Genomic DNA, 22,326 nt, shown 5'->3' with positions numbered 1-22,326 from the left:
CGAGAGACGCACACCATGCCCACGTGTGCACACACTCTGCTCACACTCTGCTCCTCCCACCTCCCAAGCCAGGTCTCCCCGCCACCTTTGCACGGTCCCTTCCGGAAGGGGTTCGCATGGCAAGGAGGGCAAGCTCTCAAGGGAAGGAACTGACATTTTATCCTGTCTGTACCCCAGTGCCTGGTACAGAATGGTTCTCAGTACAAGTTAGGAGAAGAAAATGCAAAGAACCCACCAAAGAGACCCTGCTGCCGGGTGACTGTGTGGCCTTGGGCAAGTCACTTCCCTCTTCTTGTCTCCATTTCCTCATCTGTCAAACAATACGGTGCTGATCCCCGCCTCTGCAGTTTGTGGAACAAAAAAGTGTGTGTGAGGCGAAAGTGCCTGGCATACTGAAAGCACTTGGCAGATCTTGGAAGTATGATCATCACTATCCGTGTACACATAGGATCTTCAGAGAATAATTATAATATCTCAGGTTAACCGGTTACTGGAGATGCCACATTGAATAAGACAAGGCTGGGACAACACACTAATTACCTGTAACAATAGCCGGTCAGACAGTTCTATGCTTGGTGAGTATGGGGTGCATTTGAGATGGGCACAGTCTGGTGCTCAGACTATCTTTCTGCACCTCATCCTATGGAGCACCCCATTCCTTTGTCTAGGTCCAGCAAAGCAGGACTCCCCATGACTTTTTGGACTTACTACAGTCCTAGCCATGAGCCATCATAGGAATAATATGCTTGAGAAATAATCAGAAATTGGGAAATTGGGACTGTGCTGAATTTTCTGCACCCAACATTGGTGATCTTCAGATGGCATTGACGCAGGTCCTGCCTCATTGTTAGAAAGCACATAGAATGTTCTGTGTCTCCTGAAACCTATTCTCTATCAAATAGCAAAAACTAAAGCATCATTACTTAGTCCTTTCTTTGTTAACCTTCTTACCCAGCCTCACAAAGAGAGACACAGCTGGAGTAGGGGTCCAGCCTTCACTGAGGACTAACACGAGGCTATGTGCCAGCTGCCCACTTCCGGGGAGCTCCATTACTTCACCTGCCCGGTGGGGGTCTGAAGTCCTTCTTTGTGTCTACAGGAGGTTCAAAGGAGCCTAGAGTTGAAGGAGTTTCAGACCAATGTGAGACGTGTGTGTCATTTGTTGCCAATGGAGAGGCAACGCTGGCGCTGGAGTTCAGGTGCTCAGCCCTGGCAGACCAGCAAAGGACTCATGCTACTGGATGAGGGTGCCTAGGTATCCTTATCTTGGAACTAGCAAGAACATCAACATAGATTAATATCCCTGAAGTGGGAATGAAAAGGACGACAATGGAGCGTGCACGGTGAGCTGCGTGCACTTTAGAGGGCCACCTCATTTTGAGAATGCGCTCACTCCAACTCCCCTTGCTGTAGATATCCCTTCAGGAAATTAGATTCCATTCAGCTGCGACCTCCCTCCCTTGATCAGATGCATCGGTGGGAGCGTGGAATTGTCTAGCTGTTTCATGAAATCTTCTATCTTCTTTTTTAAAGTTTATATTATTATAATTTGGGCGTAACTTTGTGCTCCGCCACATGTACATATTCCATTCCCCCTCCACCAGTCCACGCATGCCCACACCCGATCTGCTTCGCTTCCCATGTCTTCCCCCATCCCCGTATGTTGTGGTAATCAGTGCACTTTTGCGCTCAGTACAAGATTTGTTTTTGCTGCATTTCGCCTGGGTATGTTTTCTGGTTATTTATATTGCACAGATGAGTAAAACCATCCGATATCTGTCTTTCCCTTTCTGACTTATTGCCCTTAGCATCTTCACCCCGAGGTTATCCATGTTGTTCCAAGAGTCACGATTTCCTCTTTTTTAACAGCTGAGTAGCAGTCCACTATGTGTCTGTTCCACGCATTCTCTGTCCATTCTTCTGTCAGCGGGCATGTGGGCTGGCTCCGGGACTGGCTGTGTGGACAGAGACTCAGTTGTCATTGAAAACACAGTTTTCTGTGCATTGCTCAGCAGGATGGTGTCCCCCATGCTATCCTGCCACGGAGTGAAAATGGAAGATGTGAGGGAGAAATCACCTTGGAGAAGGAATCACTTCTTCTAAGTGTCACAAACCCCTTCTAAGAATCAAGCAGGGGCACAGGCACACAGCTCAGCCCGTGGTGAGGGCTACAGCTGAGCCTCTCACTGAGGGGGTGTCCCCCGGAGGAATTGACAGAGACAGCGCCCCTCTCCTGGGCTGGGGCTTGCTGTCCCTGGCTTGGCTCAGGCTAATCCAACCTGTATCTTTCAAATGATGGGAGTAAGTGTGGCAAAGACAAGCCTTAATCAGAAAATAAGCCATCCAAAATGTAAAAGAAACCATTGAGGATTTTAAAGTCATGGAGTTACTTTGGACCATTTTGTCGACTCTCTTAAGTAGTAGTTGTCGCGAGCGCGATCAGCCGCATACAAATGCACAACTGCAGAACACTTGAAACTAGTCTGTCTCTTAAGTAGGTTAAGCACCCCCTCTAAATCGCGTGTGCATTTTTAATGTACTTACTGCCTCCTCTGCAGTAGTGCTAGGTGGAATCCAATCTCTGTCAGCGCTGGTGTGAATGAACCTGTGAAGTAGCTCCTTGCATTGCAGCTCTTCATACATCAAAGGCTCTCTTGGAACTGGGTAATTACAGAAGGGGGGAGACACGTCGTCGTAGTGCTCCCTGAGAGTTCTTATTAATATTACCTTTGAATGACTAATGACGCTACCTAGATCGGGGGAAGGGTTATATAACTGGCTCATTAAAAAGGCCTCTCATAAACTTTGGTTCCTTCCTCCCTCCGCAGAACTCTCCTTTATTTCCATGATGACGTTAAGTTTTATGTTTAATGTTTATCATCCAAAATGTTGGCTGAAGGCAGTACATGCTGGCCCCCCTCTTGCTCCCCAACCTTTGCCATCTCTCTGCTGCTGGGATGCTAAGCGTGCGATTTACTTATCCTTACTCTTTGGGTGAAGCTCGTTGGCCACAGGCCAAAGACTCAGGTAAGACTTGAAGGGCACCTCTTTTCAAGGAGTGTGTGAAAGAATAGACAAAGGTGCCCCTGCTGATGCCAGAGTGGGAGCCTGGGGGCTTTGAGACTGGCACTCCAGAGGGCATCTCGAGCTAGGCCAGCAGAGCACAGCCTCCCACCCTGTAGTCACCTGCTTGAGGATCGTCCTCGCTGCTTCTTCGCGGGAAACACCCACAGCACTAGCACGGTCTTGTCACGAAGCGGCGGGCTGCTTACCGAGAAACATGTCAGCGTATCCTGGCCCAGGGCGGCCACAGGGCTGTCACAGGCCAGGAGTGAGAGCCCCTGGCAATCAGGAGTCCCTCCGGGGAGCACCTGAGATGGTGACAGAATGCGGAACTGAAGGCTTAGAATAGAAGCTGAAGGTTCCCCATGAATGAGTGTAGGAGTCCCGAATGCCTTGATCCAGAGATGGGGGACAGGATCGCCGACTCCCTGCAGCTGAAAGCTTGTCACTAGAAAGGACAAATGTTTGGTGCAGCTCCAAAGTACTGTCCTCAGCTCTGGAGACAGACTTATGGTTGCGACCAGGAAGAATCGTGCGACCGGGCTGCCCCAAGCGGCTGGGCTGCCTCCTGCAGTCCCGAGCCCCCGGCCCCGCCCTGTGCAGGTGGACCCACGTGGCCCCTTATGTTGCAGATTAGACTTCAAGCACTGGTGTGGAGCAGGGCAATGGACCAAATGACTTCAAGTTTCCCTCGAAAATAAGGCCAACTAAGTCAATAAGTATTTCTAAAGGGCCTACTGGCTTGAGTGCCAAGGAAGCATTTAATTTTCCAAGTGCCTGAAAATAAAGTTGCTTCTTTGTGCCTCCTCAGGGGCTGACCCCTTCCTGGCCTGCTCCTCCCACTGCCACACTCAGCTCTGGACACTCAGAGCACACGTGTGGGCCACCCCAGGACGGCTCCTTTTCTCCTTTTTCTTGCATCTTTCTTCCGTGATGTTGCTCTTCCATTTGGATTCTTAAATATTCAAGTGGAACTAGTGTTCTAGTGCTATAAAATCTAGACTCTCTGGACACTCAGGAGGTTGACATAAGTATCTTTTCTGTTCAGAGAGTCTGCTAGTGAGGTGCACATCTTCCTGGGGCGCCGCCACTGTCCCAGGTACAGTGTCCAGAGCTGACGAGTCTGAGAGGGGAGTATACATGGTTATTCTAAGAACACATTTTAACAGAAAAAAGAAATAATGTCTTCCTTCTCTTCCATCTAATCAACTGTCCCTCATCCCTCCATCCATCCATTCATTTACTCGGAAACGGTTTACGGAGGATATACCACAGCCATAAGGATGAAGGAAAAATTCTCTGCATGTCATCAGCTAAACCACAAAACGACATAGTAAGTGTCTTCGTACACAAATAGCCAGCTCTCCCTGATGGTTGAGGACGTGCTCACAGAGGTGACACCACTTGGAAGACTCTGACAGGTGCAGAAGGACCCCAGAGCAGGTCATTCCAGGCAGGAGAACCCGCTGGGGCCACGCGCGAAGAGGTGAGGGATCACGGGTGAGCCCCACGGGTATGGGTCCCAGGTGGCTGGATCACAGTTTATGTGATGGGAAATGGAGGTGACAGCCTCCGGGCAAGGAAGTGTACCCCATGAAGGACCCTGAGTGCCAGTCCTAGGAGCTGGGGCCATATTCATAGGAGGAGAAACTCAACCAGGTCCCTTAGGGTCTAGGGGCGTGATTTCAACACTGCCAGCAGCTGAATGGTGCTTATCCCCTTCCACCTTGAAAAGGGGTCAGAATGCCGTGAGCAGCGACCCTCTGTTCCTGGCCAGGTGTATCATCCCCACCTGTGTCCCTGCTCTCCCCCTCAGCTGCCCTCGGCTCCCTCGCTCTCCCCCCAGCTTCACTAGCCGAGGGATCAGTCCGTCCGTTTCAGGCATTGCATCCAAACTTGTACAGCAATTGCAGTGTTTTCAGCTGTGTTCTTCAATTTTGGAGATAATTTGTGCAAGTTGCAATTTTGACATTAACAAGTGTATACAATAGAACTGGTTGTTTAAACGGGCTTTTGTAGTAACGGGCTTTTGCACAATTTGGAATCAGGCATGACTTGCATTCTCTGCCAATTATCTGTGTTACCATGAGCCCCGTGGAAAAGGTAGAAAGAAACAAGTGGCCTAAAATGGTGAAACCAGGATGGCTACATACCCACTCCTTTCTTTCGCTTCATTTCTGGCACAACATTATTTGAAGGACCCATAACACCTCATTTTCAGCACTTTGCATATAGCAAATAATTCAGTCCTCACTAGATCCCAAAGAGATCGGTCATTTAACTGTCTATAATTTAAAGAGCAGAACACTGAGGCACAGAGCAGTGAGGTAATGTGCTCAGGACCACCCGGCTGATAGAGGAGGGCACCAGTCTTAGATCAGGTGTTCTGGTACTGCCTTTCTCATCGCACAGATGGCCAGAGGGCCCAGTTCCAAAGGCATCTGCTGAAACATGGCCGTGTCCAGGAAATACATGTCGCCCTTTCCTCAGTGCTTGCACCAGACCTCGATGACACCAGCCTCTTGGGAAGCTTCCATTTCTTGGATCTGTGGCAGAGGTTGCGCAGTGGAATGCTGCCTTAGGAGCTGAGACCCGACTGCTTTGAATACAATTCACCATTTGCTGTCTTTGGGTTCTAAGACCCAGTCTCCCCATCTGTGTTTGTGTGTGCCCCTGCATTTTTTTTTCAGGTCAAAGAGTGTATAGTTCTGTAAACATGTAAAAATAGAGTTGAAAATTCTCAACTTTTACTTATCCCTTCCAAATTGAAAAATGACATTTTTTTTTTCCCATGGAGAATGGAAATACTCGCAAGGAAGGGAGGACATTGCTAGGCACAATGGAGGGAGCTTATAATGTCCTCAGGGGAAGTTCAGTAAAGGCTTCATGGATGAAAACATCCTCTAAACTAGGTTGGCAAAGTAGAGGCCATGGGATTGATGTTTTATGTGGTTAAGATTTTCAAAAGGAGAAGAAAATTATCATGAATATTATGAATAACATGAACGTGAATATGATTTCAAATTTCATTGTTTATGAATCGAGCTTTCTGGGAACCTGACCCCACCAATTCATGTACATATCATCAGTGACTGCTTTCATGTCAACATGGCTTGACTAGATAGTTAACCATGGAGACTGCAACACCTCCCCGCCACCCCCCCACCCCCCCCACCCCCCACCCCCCACCCCCCCCCACCCCCACCCCCCCCCCCCCCCCCCGCCACCAAAGCCTAAGGCATTTGCTAGCTGGCCTTTGACAGGAGAAGGTTGCCAACCCCAGCTCTAAAATCTAGATCTCAGAGGATCCTCTAATTGTAGGATTTTCATCCAGATTTTTACTTAAGTTTCCCATGACTTTGTGGCAACAGTTTGGCATCCTGTTCTACTATTAAATTTGTGTAATATGATACTTAGGAAAGAAATGCACACATCAGAGGCAGGCGTTTGTGAGTCTGTTGTATTTTGTACATCCGCAATGATTCCTGCCGTGGTCAAGCTTTTCAGTAGGATTTGGGTGTGTAGGGAAAGTAACTGGGGCAGTGTAAATGTGTCATTTGTTTGGATTTCTGGTTTGGAAAAACCTTATTCAGACTGCTATTAGCAACTGTATCAAGAATTCGGAACACCGATACTTACTCTAATTCGGTCAATAACATACCCCCAATAACATACCCCTCGTATTTGTTTCATGCATCACTACCTGGGTGCCCTGAACACCTGTTATGTCAGAAGTCAGAGCACTTGGATGAAGGTTAAAAACTCAGGCCAGGTTTCCAGAGCACTGCAAAGACTGACTGCATTTTGCACTAATTTAGCTGTTTCGTTTATTTGACTTTAGAACTTCTCTTTTTATTCCTAAAGGTATGCAAATGTGCCCTATGCAATTGTAATGAAATCCTTTTTAAAAGTAGCAGGTAGGAAAACTGCTATATAGTTAAGTTAATGGTTAACTTCTCATTTATTTGGCACCCTGGGAAAGAAGATGTTCTGGGCAATTGAAATTCTTGGATAACCAAAAGTTATCCTTCCATAGTAATCATTTTAAAGTAATTAATATTTTCCTGACCTCTTAGAAAGATGATACTGAAAATGCTTTAGTCTTGCTAGATAACTTAGACACTATTTTGAGCATCAGTTATTGTAACATGCAGTGACGTTGCACTGTGCTGCAGCTATTGTGATTGCGAGGAGGGCTTGCCTCTATAGTTAGTGGTCATATTCTTGTGCTTTTTTTTAAAGATTTATTTATTTACACAAGATCTGGGGCACAGGTCAGAAGCACAGGAGGGTGAGAGAATTCACCAGAGCCAGAGCGGGGAGCAGAACAGGCAAGATGGACCGAAGACGCTACTGAGGGCAGCAGCAAGCGAGGCAGGAGAGATCCGCAGCGCTATGTGGGGTTCTCCCTGGCCGGCAGGGAATCGAACCAGCACTGCAGAGGCTGAGGACAGCCTCTCAGCGCTGTGCTCAACCGCTGCGCCATGGGAGAGGCCCTATTCTTGTGCCTTTTAACTTCTGGTTTTTCTTTATCATCTTCTTTGGCACCCTGTGCTGTAAGTTTCATGCCTCGGTGTTCCTGTTGGCTTTGACTCTGCAAGTGTTTCCCTTTCCATGACATCTAGGATTTGCTAAGGGGTGGGAATCAAATGGTCGAGATTGTTAGCGCCCTTTGTCAAAAGTCAGTTCTCATAGAAACACTAATTCAAAGGGATACACACATCCCGATGATCGCTCATTGTGGCACTATTTGCAACAGCCAAGTTATGGAAACAACATAAGTGCCCAAGGACAGAGGAGTGGGCTAGGAAGAAGCTGTGTAGGTGCACAGTGAAATACTACTCAGCTGTGAAAAACATGAAATCTTGCTATTTGTGACAACATCGAGGGAACTGGAAGGTATGGTGCTAAGGGAAATAAGTCAGAAGAAGAAAGACAAATATTCTATGATTTCACTCTTTTATGTGAATGATGAAGACATCAAACAATAAGCAAACTCAGATTATAAGAATAAAATGGTGGTGATCAGAAGGGAAGGGAGTGTATTAATTGGTTAAAATGAGCCAATTCTATGGTGGTGGATGGAAACTAGTCTTTTACTGGTGATCATAATACAGTAGATACAGATGTTGATTTATAATGGTGCACACCTGAACCTCAGAGAATCAACCGATGTTACTTCCATCTATTTTTTTAGTTGTCACCTCTGTCAGTGAGGCCACACAAACTTGTGCACGGCAAACTGCATGGCTTTCTGACCACTGTTGAGTTGAAAGGCCTGTTCCATCTGCTGTTGAGTTTATGGTCCCCCTTTGGGGTGATCTTACAAGACGTCTCTTGGGTAACAGAAAGCTCACTTTCAATTAAAGCAGTGTTGGGGTCTCCCCGGTGGCGCAGCGGTTGAGCGCTGGGTTGCAAAGCTGCCCGCAGCCTCTGCAGCATTGGTTTGATCCCCGGCTGCTCCGAGGGTCCCACAAGGCGTGCAGACCTCTCCTGCCGCCCGCTGCTCCTCTCAGCAGTGTGCTTCAGTCCTTCTGCCTGTTCTGCTCCCCGCTCTGGCTCTGGTGAATTCTCTCACCCTCCCGTGCTTCTGACTGTACCCGGTGCTTGTATAAACAAACAAACAAACAAACAAATCTTTTTTTAAAAAAAAGCAGTGTTATCATTCCTGCTTATTTCTTTGAAAGATAATTATGCTATGATCCTAATTTTTCTTCACACAGTAGCACCACTCGGCTTAAAAAGCAGACTATTTGCAGCAGTGGTTGATATAACTAACTCTTGGATATGCTTGAATTCAATGCCCCCTGTTTGGGAACACTTGCTGTGTGGTCGATATTCTCTCTTCCGTCTGTGTGGTGCTTGGGGAGCCCCGTATGTCCCCGTTGTGCTCCTCACTGCTAGTTTTGTCAGGATCACACAGGTGCCGCATACTCTCAGGGAGCCAATGGGTGCACATCCCAATTTCTCTACACAGTGAATGAATTGTGTGAGGGTGACTTTCCAGTCAAATTGAAATCGAAACCCCTTTTATAATACACTCCCCTTGCAAATTCCAAATTGCTTCCGAAACTTCACCAAATTTGTAATGACATTTTAAGAACACATCTCTTGTGCCCTGTGAAGATGAGGTAAATCTACGGCATATGGGTCACAGTGTAGGTAGAAAATTAGAGAGGTTTCCATGAAAAGGAACTGAGCAAATCTATTAATTATGGTCTTGTTTATACTTCAGCACAACCCACAATTATTTGTTTGTTTGAACCAAGTCCCATTTATTTCCTTAGAGGCATCAATGCCTAGCTAAGTGAGAAATTATACACTTGAATTTCACACATATGGGTCATGCGTTCCCATGTTGCACACATTTCTAGAAAGATACCAGTCTTACTTAAAATTCTGGTAAAATGGCAGTTATGGTCATGTTGTAGCAAGTTTAGCTAGCAAATGTTTATCCTTCCAATAAAACTACAGACAGAAGCCTAATTAATGGAATTGGTAAGTGGTTTCCTATTTGCAAACATTAATGCAACTCTGTCTTCAGCAATAACAGATAGACCGTGTGTTCATTCACCTGGTGTCATTGAACTAATGTTTGTATTGTATGTGTTCTTCCTTATAGGAATCCCAACACCTGACCCCAGGATTCACCTTACAAAGTAGGTGTTTTTACAAAAATCCTTCTCAGTCCAAACTTCATATCTCCTGCCCCTCACATTCTGTGCTTTCCTTGACTAACATCATTAATACATAATATCACAACAATAACCACAAGTCATACTGTGATATGTCCAAATGGCTCCTTTTTTTGTCATCTAGAATTCATGGCAGGATGCTGTGAGAAAGTATAACTGGAAGGGCTGCATGTCTGAAGACCGATTTCATTGAAAATAACCACTTGAGAATAAAACTGTGGGTAGTAACCGTGTGTTCCTTTTCTTTCAGAGTGGAGCGACCCAACTGGCAGAGCTTCTACAAAGTCAGTATCACTCAAGTCGTGAGTATTTGGTTTCCAAAATAGGCTTCTTCAGAGGCATTTGGCAATGAAATGGTGTCTCAGTGTTGCGAATCTCGTTTTCTCCTCCTTGAAAATATGAACCTTGATTCAATAATACGTAGTCTGGTTAGAAGGCAGAATGAGATTTCCCATGATAAGCGTGTATGAGTGAAAATGAATGAGATCATCATTAGACTCTGATGATATGGACATAGGTTGGGCCAACACTTGAATACCTGGGGTGGGAGAACAACTATGATCCTGGGCTAGTTGTGTGAGAGTCATGTACCTCCAACCACAGGCGTCATTATACACAGCACTCAGCCACCCTTGATGAGGCTAGAGATAGTCTAAGCTGCTGTGATTGGACATGTTGAGCAGGTTGCTTTGGCCACTGAGCCTAAGACCTCACAGCTTGCAGGTCATCTGGTGACTGTATATTAAAGACAAACAAGTGCAACCAGGAAGAGATGGGAGAAGAGATTGTGCTTCTGGGTAGAAGTTCAGAAGCCAGGGCCCTGCAGCTCACTCAGTTCTGTCTTCGTTGCTGATTAATGTCAACTGAACGACAAGTGTGGAGGAACCGATGGCCTCAGCTTAACTATTGTAGATTTTGTACTGTCCTTTTGTCCATGAGTGCATCGAGGAGGTATTTCTCGCACAACTTCTTTATTCCTAATAATAATCTATTATTCCTAATAATAGAAGACTTCCTAATAAGTCAACTTTTCTGTATAATAGTCACGTACTTGAAAATATTCAAAACGAAAGAATTTTTGACATTCCAGTGGCCTGACGGTGCACTTGAACTGCATCGCTCACCTCTTGGAAGATCATCAGTGATCGCATGAAACAACTGGGAATGACTCCCAGGTACTCTGAGGCTGCGAGAAAGTCAGTGGTGTTGCCACATTGTCCATTCTATGTAGCAGCAAAGCCCCCAAAGACCTGACCCCATCACCATCCTCTTATGGGTTTCCTGGCCTGAACTGTGTCTTCTAATTTAATGTTCAATTTCAACAACTGAGAAATCTCCACTTAAAGAAGCAAAGGAATATAAGAAGAGGGGAATAAAACCGAAACCCAGATTTTAGGGCCAAATTATGTGGAAACATGGTAAATCAGAATCATCTTTGGCATTGTTCAATGCAGCTTTCCTATTAATCACATTATGAATTGCCCTTCCTCTTGCCATCTTAGTAAACAATAGACCCTCTCCTCCTACCTTGCCCCACTCCTATTAAAAAGGCAATATAATAACATACACATACTCCAGCACTTAATAAATCAGCACAGGTTTCCAGACATGAAAAAGCGTGCAAATATTTTCCGCATTGTAAAATGATCTTGTTCCTAAAGCAGGAGCATTAGGCTCCTGCTGTGAAGTATGCTCATTTCCATGCTTACCATGAAATGCAATATTTCAATACTTTGTAACTAACAGAAATAAACTCACCAATTGTGGTTTATAGTTTAGAGGTTGCATTTCCAGAGAACAGCATGTCCACAGCATGGGGGTATCCAGTGCATTCCATGGAATTAAGATTCTGGATAGGAAGCACCAATAAAGCTAGAAGACACGGAGTCCATTTTATGAATGAGCTGCTCTCTTTCTAGCTGCTTGATCTAGAGTCCAAGCATTGGGCATCAGAATTCAGTTGGAATCAGCTTCTGGTGTGGTCTAGGCTTTCACAGCACAGATCAGAATTATAATAACAGTTTTTATTGCAAGTATTCACATTATCATCCATTATTAGCCATTACTGTCCTCTCATATTTTCCTACAAAGTGCTTTTCAGCCAGCTTCTAGGATTTTCCATTTGGCCGGGCAGTCCTCCAGGAGACTATGAACTTTCAGAGTGTATACAGATTGCTGGTGCCCTGAACTTGGTGGGAAGCAGCCCCTGTGTCGCCCTGCTGCGGGAGAGACACCCTCCCAAGGCTGGTCAATGTCAAGAGCATGCTCGGGCCACTTACAGCTGCAGTAAGAGAAGAGGGTCTTATGAAACAGAACCCTTTAATTGCAGGGGTATTTTACTAGATTCCCTCCTCTTGGCCTCTTTGCCCTGGTTGATGACATGCATGTCTTCCATTTGAGTCTGGGCTGTTTGTCAGGCCTGCACACACTGCTCCCATGTCTGCAGACGCCAGCCTGAGTGTGCCTGGGTGCAAGCTGACGACCAGCCAGGCTCAGGCTGTGCTGCTGACAGCGCTGCTCTCTCTGGGCTTGACCCCAGTAGAATGGCTGGGGTGTCCATCCGCAGGGTGACACCCTATCTGCTCCAGGGGTAACACTGACTGTCCATGACACACAGAGCATTGGACTGAGGGTGCTCAAGACCCAGGTTATGGCGGTTACAGTACTGGAGAGAAAGCATCGTCCTAGGATTCAAGGATGTGCGTGGAATTCATGGGGGAAATTATTTTTATTTTGAAGTATACAAATAGAGCTCCTTAAGGGAAATTAAGCAAATTAATATGCACATATATACATGTAACAGGTACATATACAAACAATTATCAGAATTGAAATCAGTTGTACTCTTTAGCAATTAAACTGCACTACAAAAGTGCATTTAACATTAACCCTTCATAATTTCTGCAGGAAAGAAGACCTGACGCTTTAGGTTTCCCTCAGCCTCTGTGAGTCTGAGCTGTGTTATAGTCTTGGAACAGGCCTCACCCAGTTCTTAAATGCCAGGGAGGAGAAAACTGACACCAAAGCCCGAAATCTTGGATTTCCATTGTTGAGTTGGATTCCTTCCTCTAATTGATCATAGCATCCTGTCAATTATTTGTCAGCACAAAAGTATCTGACCTTCTTGGTCTCTGAACCCTCCTACATAGAGGCAGGTAAGATGTACCTACTTGCCCCCGAGAAGATGGCAGCTCCAGATATCTAGGTCCTTATTACACTTGGTTGTTAGCATCTGGAGTCTGTCTGGTTGGATACCATCCAGACCCCCCTTTAAATCAAGCAGCTCCTTTGTTTTAAGCCATGTTTTCAAGAATGCTCATGCATCGTCTTCATAGAACCCAGAATAAAGGCAGATGTAGTCATATGGCTGTTCTTTCCTGTCCATGAAACCTGTTTCACCACTCACGGTACTAGTAATAGGTTTGAAAACATGCCCACTGTGGACCCCAAGAGTTGGCGAATGGCCTTACAGAGACAGACTAGTGGTGATCAGCCTCAATTTACCTGTGGGTGATGGCTCTGCACACCATATGAACAGATCCTTGAATGTAGCACTAGGCAGGTGGGAAAGAAATTATACTACCACAGGGAGGGCAGAAGCCTCACATTATACTCCTTGTGCTGTTGGGCACATGTGCCAGGCAAGATCCCAGGCCCCATGCCCAGTGCTTGCCAACGATCCTGGAGGGCTCCGACTGGCTCCCATTTTACAGATGAGAAAAGGCAAAGGTAGAATACAGTTCTTCCCCATGAAGTCTGCACATCCAGTGGGAAGACAAGCTGAACGGGCACTTGTCTCAAATGAACATATTACCTGTGTATGTGCACTTGGGCCAGTGAGTGACTCCTTTGTGGGGAAGCTTGGAAGCAGGCTGAGGGCTCAGAGCCCTCGCTTCCCCCTGGGCTGCCTGCCCTGTGGTGTCTGATGGGTTTAGAGATTTGTTGCACCAAACTGGACCTTTTGTACCCAGACACAACCTGTACCCTGCACAAAAACACTTCTAGACCTGAAGTTGGTGGTGGGAAGAAGTCTAATTTAACTAATACCACTGTTTTTGAACTTCTCTATGTGCTATGAAGATTCCAGTACCACAGAGAATAGAATGGTTATTCGAATGCTTTATAATGTGCTATCACCAATAACAAGCATTACATTATTTCTTAGATGAATTTAAAAAATTAACCACAAAATCCCCTCCCATCCTTTACAATGCTGACTATCTTTCTACCACAATGTTCATCATCAAAACATCAAAAGTATTTCCTTTGAGAATCTGATTTGTGATTTGAGAACTGCCATGTGTTATTGCAGTCAGTATCACAGCTCTCTAGCAATTTCATATATTCTTCCATAAGTCGATATTTGCTCTGCTACTCTTACACAATTTTGCCAGCAAAATAACTGGGTAAGGAGGCAGAGGGGGAAATGACTATTGTTTTCTTAATAAAATTAATTCTTAATAAGAATACATGATTCTGTACTTAGAATTTAGAACTACTACTAATCAGTTTGAGGCTTATAGGAGCCCAGCTGAACACTCCTGATAAACTGGTCATCTCAGACACTTTCACTAGTTGTAGCCATTCTGATTTTCAAACTGAGATGTATGCCAACTCTTGCTTTTAACCTGTCTTTACACCCTGCATCTCAGAGCTTGCCAACTTTTCCTAAGGACTTAATATATTTTTGGAAGTTCTCCACTGCATCAGGGACAGCCACCTGGGAGCAGAGAAAACAAAATTTGGCAGCCTGTTCAAGCTGTGAATTAAAGGTAATTCACAGTTTGAAATGAATCAGCATGAGGTCCTTAAGAAGAGTAATCAGACATCAAGAGGATTTTATTTTGAGGATTGTATATTGGCTAATGTGACAACAAGCAATATTGGCATTTGGAATGTTCGCATCAAGAAGCCTGAAGCTGCTGGTGCTTGATGGGTGCCAAGACTGAATACTGGGCTCCTTCAGTGGGAGCTCTGGAGTTCCAGTTTCATTATAAAAGCTGAAAACATAGATGTTTTTGCCCAACCAGCATGAATCTTACGAGATCAGATTTGATTTTTGTGGTGTTCACGTGCCCAAGATTTGCATGTTTCAGGTGGATTTTGAGACAACTCTATAATTAGAAGCAAACATCTCTCTCTCTCTTTCTCTCAGGAAAAAGTCAAGTAGCTCTTCTTTTGTATCTGATTTGCATCCATATTTATATTCATTCATTCAAGCTTTCCTTCCTTTCAACAAAAATGCAGGAAGGCCCTGTTGTGTGTAAGGTTCTGGAGAGGCACTGTGGTAACTCAGGATGAAACACCACATGCCTTACCCTCTAGGACCTCACAGTTTAGTGAGGTCTAGACTTGTAGTGATAGTTTCACCACTATGTGTCTTAGTATATGACTCAGTGCAGTTAGGTAACCAGGTGTTCTTTCAGTTTCATGGACTTGTAGATTTAGTTCCTTTGGGAGGTTTTCCTCTATTATTTCTTTGAATAAGCTCTCTATTCCCTCCTCTTACTGTTGTCCTTCTGGGATACCCATTATCTGTATGTTGCATTTCCCATGGAATCAGATAGTTCTCATAGTTTTTCTTCACTTATTATTATTATGTGTGAAATCGTACGTCTCTCCTTCCACCTAAGTCATTTGTGCATTACTGTATCTGAGGTCACTATGGTGTGGCAACACATCTGAAGAGCTATGAACCTATATCCTCAATTATATACAGTGTTGGAAACCAACCTTATCACAGTAAAAAATAATACAATTTAAAATATTTAATTAAAAATTAAAATTAAATAGACATGTACTGATGATAGCAATGCCTGAATTAACTCATTTTTATTGGGTGCCTGTCCTTACAATAAGTCCATAGAAGTCATCCTCATTATATACTACATGGGCAGAAACCCAAATACAGAGGCACTGAGTGAGTCCCCAAGAGGGCCACAGTAACAAAGCCCAAACAGGGAGATGTCAGAGCACAAGATCTTAGCTACACTCAGACCATCCTGTGGGCACTTTGGAAATGGCCCTAGCATAAATGGCACTTGCTGACAGCGTGCCTGTACCATGCTCCCTGTGGTGAGGCTGGGAGATCCATATCAGCAGCCAAAGTCCTGCAATGTTGATTTTTGGCAACCTGTGCTGGAAGCAATGTCCTGTCTAGAAATCTACATTTTGCTATGTTAAAACAAAAAGAATAGGGCCTCCCCGGGTGGCGCAGCGGTTGAGTGCTGGGTTGCGAAGCTGCCCGCGGCCTCTGCGGCGCCAGTTCGATCCCCGGCTGCTCCCCGGCCACCGGAGGAGGGTCCCACATGGCGCGCAGACCTCTCCTGCCGCCCGCCGCTCCCCTCAGCAGTGTACTTCGGTCCTTCTGCCTGCTCTGCTCCCCGCTGTGGCTCTGGTGAATTCTCTCACCCTCCCGCGCTTCTGACTGTACCCAGTGCATGTATAAACAAACAAACAAACAAACAAATACATAAATAAATAAAACATGCCTCTATAAAAAAAATTTAAAAAAATAAAGCATAAAGAATAAATGATATTTAGGTGAGTTTTTATGAGAGGTTTGCCCATCACCTTTCATGCTCACCAACTTGTTTGGTAATTAGAATGTTGCATTATATCCTTGTGGTAGAATAATTTTAAAAAACATTCCCAGTGTTATCCACTGGCCCATTTTGAGTTCTCCTTCATATTTTCAACAGAAACTGGGAGTGATACAAATAGTGTCAGTGGAAGATACTGGAGTTAAAAAGCAAGGGATCAGGGGCCTCCCTGGTGGCGCAGGGGTTAAGTCTCAGTGCTGTCAAGCTATAGCCAGCCACTGCGGCATGAGTTCCATACCTGGCCAGGGAGCTGACCCACATGGCACAACAGGCCTCTCCTGTCTTGCCCGTTGCTCCCCTCAGCAGTGTATTTCAGTCAGTCTGCCTTTTCTGCTCCCCACTCTGTCTCTGGTGAATCCTCACACACACCCCCACCTCTTGCCTACACCCCAGCTCTTATATGCATAAAAAAATCTTTTTTTTAAAAAAAGGAAGGGATCAAAGCCAAAGTAATGCAATTGTGCATCTGAACATAATACTTTGATTACATGTGCATACACACATATACCACATGGATGTGCACACACATGTACACACATGCTCTGTATCCCAGAATGGCTGGCCTCCCCAATGTGTCTACTCTAATGAGCCATACACACACACACACACACACACACACACACACACACACCCCACCCCTTTCTACTAGATTGTAAAATACCCCCAGGACTGCTCTCCACATGCACAGAGATTGATCCTGTCACAGTGCTTTCACACACTGCACTCGAGTCACGTGAGTGTCATGGCAACCCTGTTCCATGGCCAGGTGAAAATAAATCCAATGCAGGGAGGGGAAGATACTTGCCAGAGTCCCCCAGGTAGGGAGCGGCAGAACTGGGGCCAGACGCCGGGATTCTGCGTTCCCCTTGGAGTCTGTCCGCAGAGTCCCCAGAGGGCGCAGGGCCTGGAGTCATCCATCAGAGCACTGGCAAGTCTTACAGGTCCAGGTGAAGAAAATACAGCAGCCGTGTAGACAGACCCCATGGATCATTTCTGGAAATTAAAAAGAAACAAAGACCCCTAACTGAGACTGCAGGAGCTGAGAAAGAATGTCCACCCGCTTCTAAACTATTCATTCCACGTTCCCATCCTATGAGGGGTTCACAAACAGCCAGGTCCTTTGCCACAATTATGTTTGGGGAATGTTATGTTTAAATGGGCTGCTCTTGACACCTTCTCAGAGCTGCTAAAAGCCCTTCCATTTTACTGATGAGTGGGGAGCAGATGCTTGCACAATCACAGCTGCAAAATCAGTTGAAAATTCTGACAAATGCCTTTCTTTGTGGTTCATCCATCTACTTTAATAATGAGGACCAAAAAAGGAAAAGGTCTCAAAGCTATTTGATTGACGTCTGCAAATATGCTGCCAAGATTGGGACAGAGCAGGGGCAGGGAGTTGAGATGCGCCTTCTAAACAGCAGAGGACCAGAATGTCCTTACATTGCTCCCCTGCAACATCCGGGCGCTCGGGCTCATCCAGTGCAGTCACGAACCCCTCACCACATCCTTGCGAAGCTTCCAGGGTGCCCAAGAGAGCAACGTGGGAGACCAGGCGTTCCAGGGGGTAGGGAGGTAATGATTTATGCAGGGACCAAACTACAATTACAATTCTCAGCTCTGTTGCTCACTTTCAGAAGTGACCTCATTTCTGCATAAGCTGTGCACTAAAATATATATATATATATATATATATATATATATATATATATATATATATATATATCAGGTAGATACTCCAATATTATAACAACATGGAATATTCCTAGATTTCTAAAAGAAAAAACTGGTAAAGGTACCCATTGCTCATAATATCTAGAAGTTGTCTAGGGTATCTAGAAATTGAAAGGGTCATTATAGGTCTCTCCAAAATAATGTTCGTATATCATCAGCCACAGAGCAGAGCCCAGGCCGCGCGCGGGCCAGCCTGGCCTGGTCAGCGTGTCCCCTCTTCCAGTCACCTTCTGTGCGCCAGGCCTGTTCAGCCTCACAGCAACTCTGCAGCATGGGCAGCATCAGCAGCACTGCTGTCAGCATCATCACCATCCCAGGCATGTCTTGTGGAGGGCTGAGCGAGGACCCAGAACGAGCAGCCAGTGTTGGTAGCAGCCCTGCGCCCGGGCCTTCCCGGTGACCTGCACTGTGCCTTCGCCCTACTTCACTCTGTCACCACCTTCCAGTCGCACAACCTCTGTAATAGTGAACTGGTTTTTTGCAGAAGGAAACTTTGTCTCAGGGCAGGGCAAAGACATACCTGGTTGTTGAAGGAACTCGAGTTCCACTCTAGGATTCATGGATGGCAAAGCTCTGTTCCTTTCCTCGACCCTACCCATTCTTACATTTCAGCTGAGCATTTCTGAAGTCCAGTGGCAGTGACACCAAGCGTCATGATCCTTTCTGTTGCGTTGCAGGCACACTCTCCTGCTACTAGACACATCCTCCTGCTTCCGGGAGCTCATCACAACGTGTCCTCACATCCACAGTTGTACTTTCGATGCTGTGATTCTTTAAAAAGTAAAAGCTGGTTTATTAAAAGTCAGGCACAGTGCTGGGTGTTTTATATCCAAGAGCTAATTGGAGACAACCCAATGAGGGGCAGGCACTGCCATTAGCGAAATTTCACTCAGGAGCAAGTAAGGTTCATGACTGAAGTTAAATTCTCACAGCCACTAGCTCTGGGTTCACAACTGGAGCATGTGTCTGAGTAGAGTATGACCCCCCTGACCCTGGCCTTCCTGCTCACCCATGGAAGCGCCAGTCCCAGAACCTACCCAGACTCCACCGTCTTGGGAAATGCCAACATCCCTCAGACACACTGGGGAGAACCAAAGAACACCAGGAAAGACCTTCTGTGCTCCTGATTCCCGAGATAGCTGCTTCTCTTTTGTCAAGCAACCTCTGGAGTCATTTCCCACATCATAATCATGGATTGCTTGGTGCAAATGTATATGAAAAGCTGCTTTGGAAATATGAAAGCAAACACATTGGCAGTTTTCTAATCAGGTAGAATAGAGTCCTGTTCTGAATCCCACGTGTTTCGTATGCAGAGGGAAATAGACTCAGTAAAAGCACATGTGAATAAATTTTCGTGCACTAACCCCCGCCACTCTGTGATATGAACACACCGTTCCCCTGCCCAGATGCGTGGTTCCTGATGCTGCCTTCCTGCGGCTGCTTCCTTGGTCTAAAGATTTATTTATTATGCATACAAGAACTGGGGTACAGGCCACAGGTGTGGGGGGTGAGAGGATTCACCAGAGACAGAGTGGGGAACAGAACAGGCAGACTGACTGAAACACACTGCTGAGGGGAGCAGTGGGGAGACAGGAGAGGTCTGCTGCGCCATGTGGGTAGCTCCCTGGCCAGGTATGGAACTTGTGCTGCAGTGGCTGTGGATAGCTTCATAGGTTGCGTCTTAACCCCTTGCGCCACCAGGGAAGCCCTGCTTCCTTGGTCTAAACAGACATTTCGGAGTCTGCCTTTAATTATGACCAGGCTGGACCATGAATCCTTTGAGAAATAAGTTTGTTTTAGCTGGAAGGGAAGGGAAAATAGCATTTAAATAGGTTTTAAAACTAAGTGAAATCTCAAAAGACACGCTATTGTAGAACATATACTATGTCAAAATATATAAGCACGTAGTTGTAACAGTGACTTAGTCAGCATGTTGCTGAGTGAACTATGAGAAATAATCCACCGAGGTGTCATTTTCCTTCCTCCTAAACACTGAGTTAAGAGAGTATTGCCATAAAATAGATAGGCACTGTTTAAAAATTTGTGTGTGTGTGTGTGGTATAGACTATATTTTTCAAGCCCAATAGACTAATCCTTCTTCCCTTGCTAGGAAAAGTATGTTGTAAAGAATTTGGTTAAGTAGTATATTAAGTGAAGGTCTTAAATGGTTTTAGAAGATAATAATTCTGAGAAAAGAAGAGTCTTTAGCAATTTGATTTTGAATGGGGCATAAATTAACTATAAAACAGAATCCAAAGAGGTTCAATGATATCTTTCCAATCTGTCATATAATTTAGAATTTGACCCCTGATTGTATTTACTACTGGAAACTTCATTAGTATAAAAGCCTGAAACTTGTAGGTAGAAGTGTATCAGTCCCCATGAATAAATCCCCATGTTCTACAAAGTGATCTTTCTTTAGACTATATGAATTGCCCTGGCTAAGAGACCACCTCTGTGGAAACACAACTCTCTCAAACACTATGCTTCCCATAAGGTTTTATGGCAATCTCCCAGAAGCCCATGTTCCAGAATCACAGAATTACAGGGAGCACTCGTCAGCCTGCATCTGTCTATCTCTCTCTTTTTTTAAAGATTTATTTATTTATTCAAGCACTAGGTACAGTCAGAAGCACGGGAGGGTGAGAGAATTCACCAGAGCCAGAGCGGGGAACAGAACAGGCAGACTGATGAAACACACTGCTGAGGGGAGCAGCGGGCAGCAGAAGAGGTCTGCACGCCCCTCGCTGGCAGCAGGGGATCAAACTTGCGCTGCGGAGGCTGCAGGCAGCTTCGCAGCCCAGTGCTCAACCACTGCGCCACCAGGGGAGGCCCTGTCTATCTCTCTTGCTAGATCTTTTCCATCTAAACTAAGGCAACTTGACTTTGAAAACAATGTTTCAGTTACGGTTTGTTGTCTTTTATTTATTCTTTTATAAAAAAAAGATTTTTTATTTTGTGTAGAAGATCTTGGCTGTAGGCCAGAGGTGTGAGGGGCCTTGAGAGGATTCATCAGAGACAGAGCAGGGAGCAGAACAGTCGGATCCACTGAAATACACTGTTGAGGGGAACAGGGAACAGCAGGGAGACAGGAGAGGTCTGCTGGGCCATGTGGTCAGCTGCCTGGCCAGGGATCTAACTCAGGCCGATGCGGTGGGCCCTGGTGGTGGCAGCATTGAGACTTAACCCCTAGGCCACCAGGAAGGCCGAGCTTTGCTGTGTTTTAATTCCATGTAAAAAAAGTTGCATGAGATATGATAAGACAGCTCCTGATGCACATCAGACCATTATGTAACTTCCCACAATTGAAACTCTGGCATCAAAATCTTTTCTTGTCTTAATTCCGATCACGTCAATGGCACATACATGGAAGAGTGTCAAAGCGACATGTCTCCACGTCATTGCAGCGGCTGCTTCTCCGGAAAGAAGGCATGGGACACAGCTGCTCAGTCCACTGCGTTGCAGTCTTGCCTTATAACTCACACTTTTACTTGGGGGAGAAAAAGAAAAGACATATAGAGATGTTTTCCCACTTGAAGTAAACCTGTCACAGAAATTCTAGCATATATTTCCAAACAGATAAAAAGGTAATTTTTCACCCTTAAAAAGAATCCTTCACTTTGAAAATGATTCACCACAGGTTTCCTCTAAATAGTCAGCTCATCTCATGCATTTTCAATATGGTTTGATTTTCAAAACACCAATTTACATGTACTTTCCAGAAACAAATCTATTGTGCAAAGTGGTGCTTACTTGTATAGCATCAAAAGGTAAAACTACTTTTTAAATATCGGGGTGCATGGTTTATAGCATTTGCTCATCATTAATATTAATTATTTGTAGTCCAGTAGCTCTTGCTAACGCGAGTGGAGCTGGAGCTGCCACGGGCTGCCTCTGAGGAGCATCCGTAATGCTCATTCATAATTAGTGAAATGCCATTTTTTCAGCAGCCTCACCCTGGTTCTCATGGGAACCTCAGCTTTCCATCCTTCTTCCCCTTCACTTTCCCTGGTTCACAGACACATTCCATGAGCTGAAAATCTAACAATGAATTAGTGAGAAAATTAGCCATTTTCCTGACTAATGTATGAAATGGAACGTAGTCCTTGGTGTGCAGGAGATTCAGAGGCAACGCGAAATGGACCCAGCAGTAGCTGGAGACGTGGCATCGCGTCTCTGGACCACAGATTCTTGGGAAAAATCAGGACAGTGCCTGTGGAAAGGATTCTTGGAAT

At 45.3% G+C, this 22,326-nt stretch overlaps 1 protein-coding gene across 4 annotated transcripts in view; it reads left to right on the top strand.

Moving 5' to 3' along the window:
• AFF2 (ALF transcription elongation factor 2) overlaps positions 1 to 22,326 on the top strand; it is a 592,529-nt gene that overhangs the window by 457,868 nt on the left and 112,335 nt on the right. For 3 of the 4 annotated variants that reach the window (XM_037511844.2, XM_054695516.1, XM_054695515.1), the window contains exons 5-6: positions 9,686 to 9,722; positions 10,009 to 10,042. In XM_037511844.2, coding sequence (XP_037367741.2) covers positions 9,686 to 9,722; positions 10,009 to 10,042 — 71 coding nt within the window. Of the gene's footprint in view, positions 1 to 9,685; positions 9,723 to 10,008; positions 10,061 to 22,326 lie in introns of all 4 variants that reach the window. The other variant, XM_054695514.1, reaches the window with a different exon arrangement.

This window comes from Talpa occidentalis, unplaced genomic scaffold, assembly GCF_014898055.3.
Source record: "Talpa occidentalis isolate TD23 unplaced genomic scaffold, MPIMG_talOcc4v2.1 talOcc4.15, whole genome shotgun sequence".
NCBI lineage: Eukaryota > Metazoa > Chordata > Mammalia > Eulipotyphla > Talpidae > Talpa > Talpa occidentalis.
The sequence above is the reverse complement of the archived record's forward strand: the minus strand, read 5'-3'. Positions and strand labels throughout refer to the sequence as shown.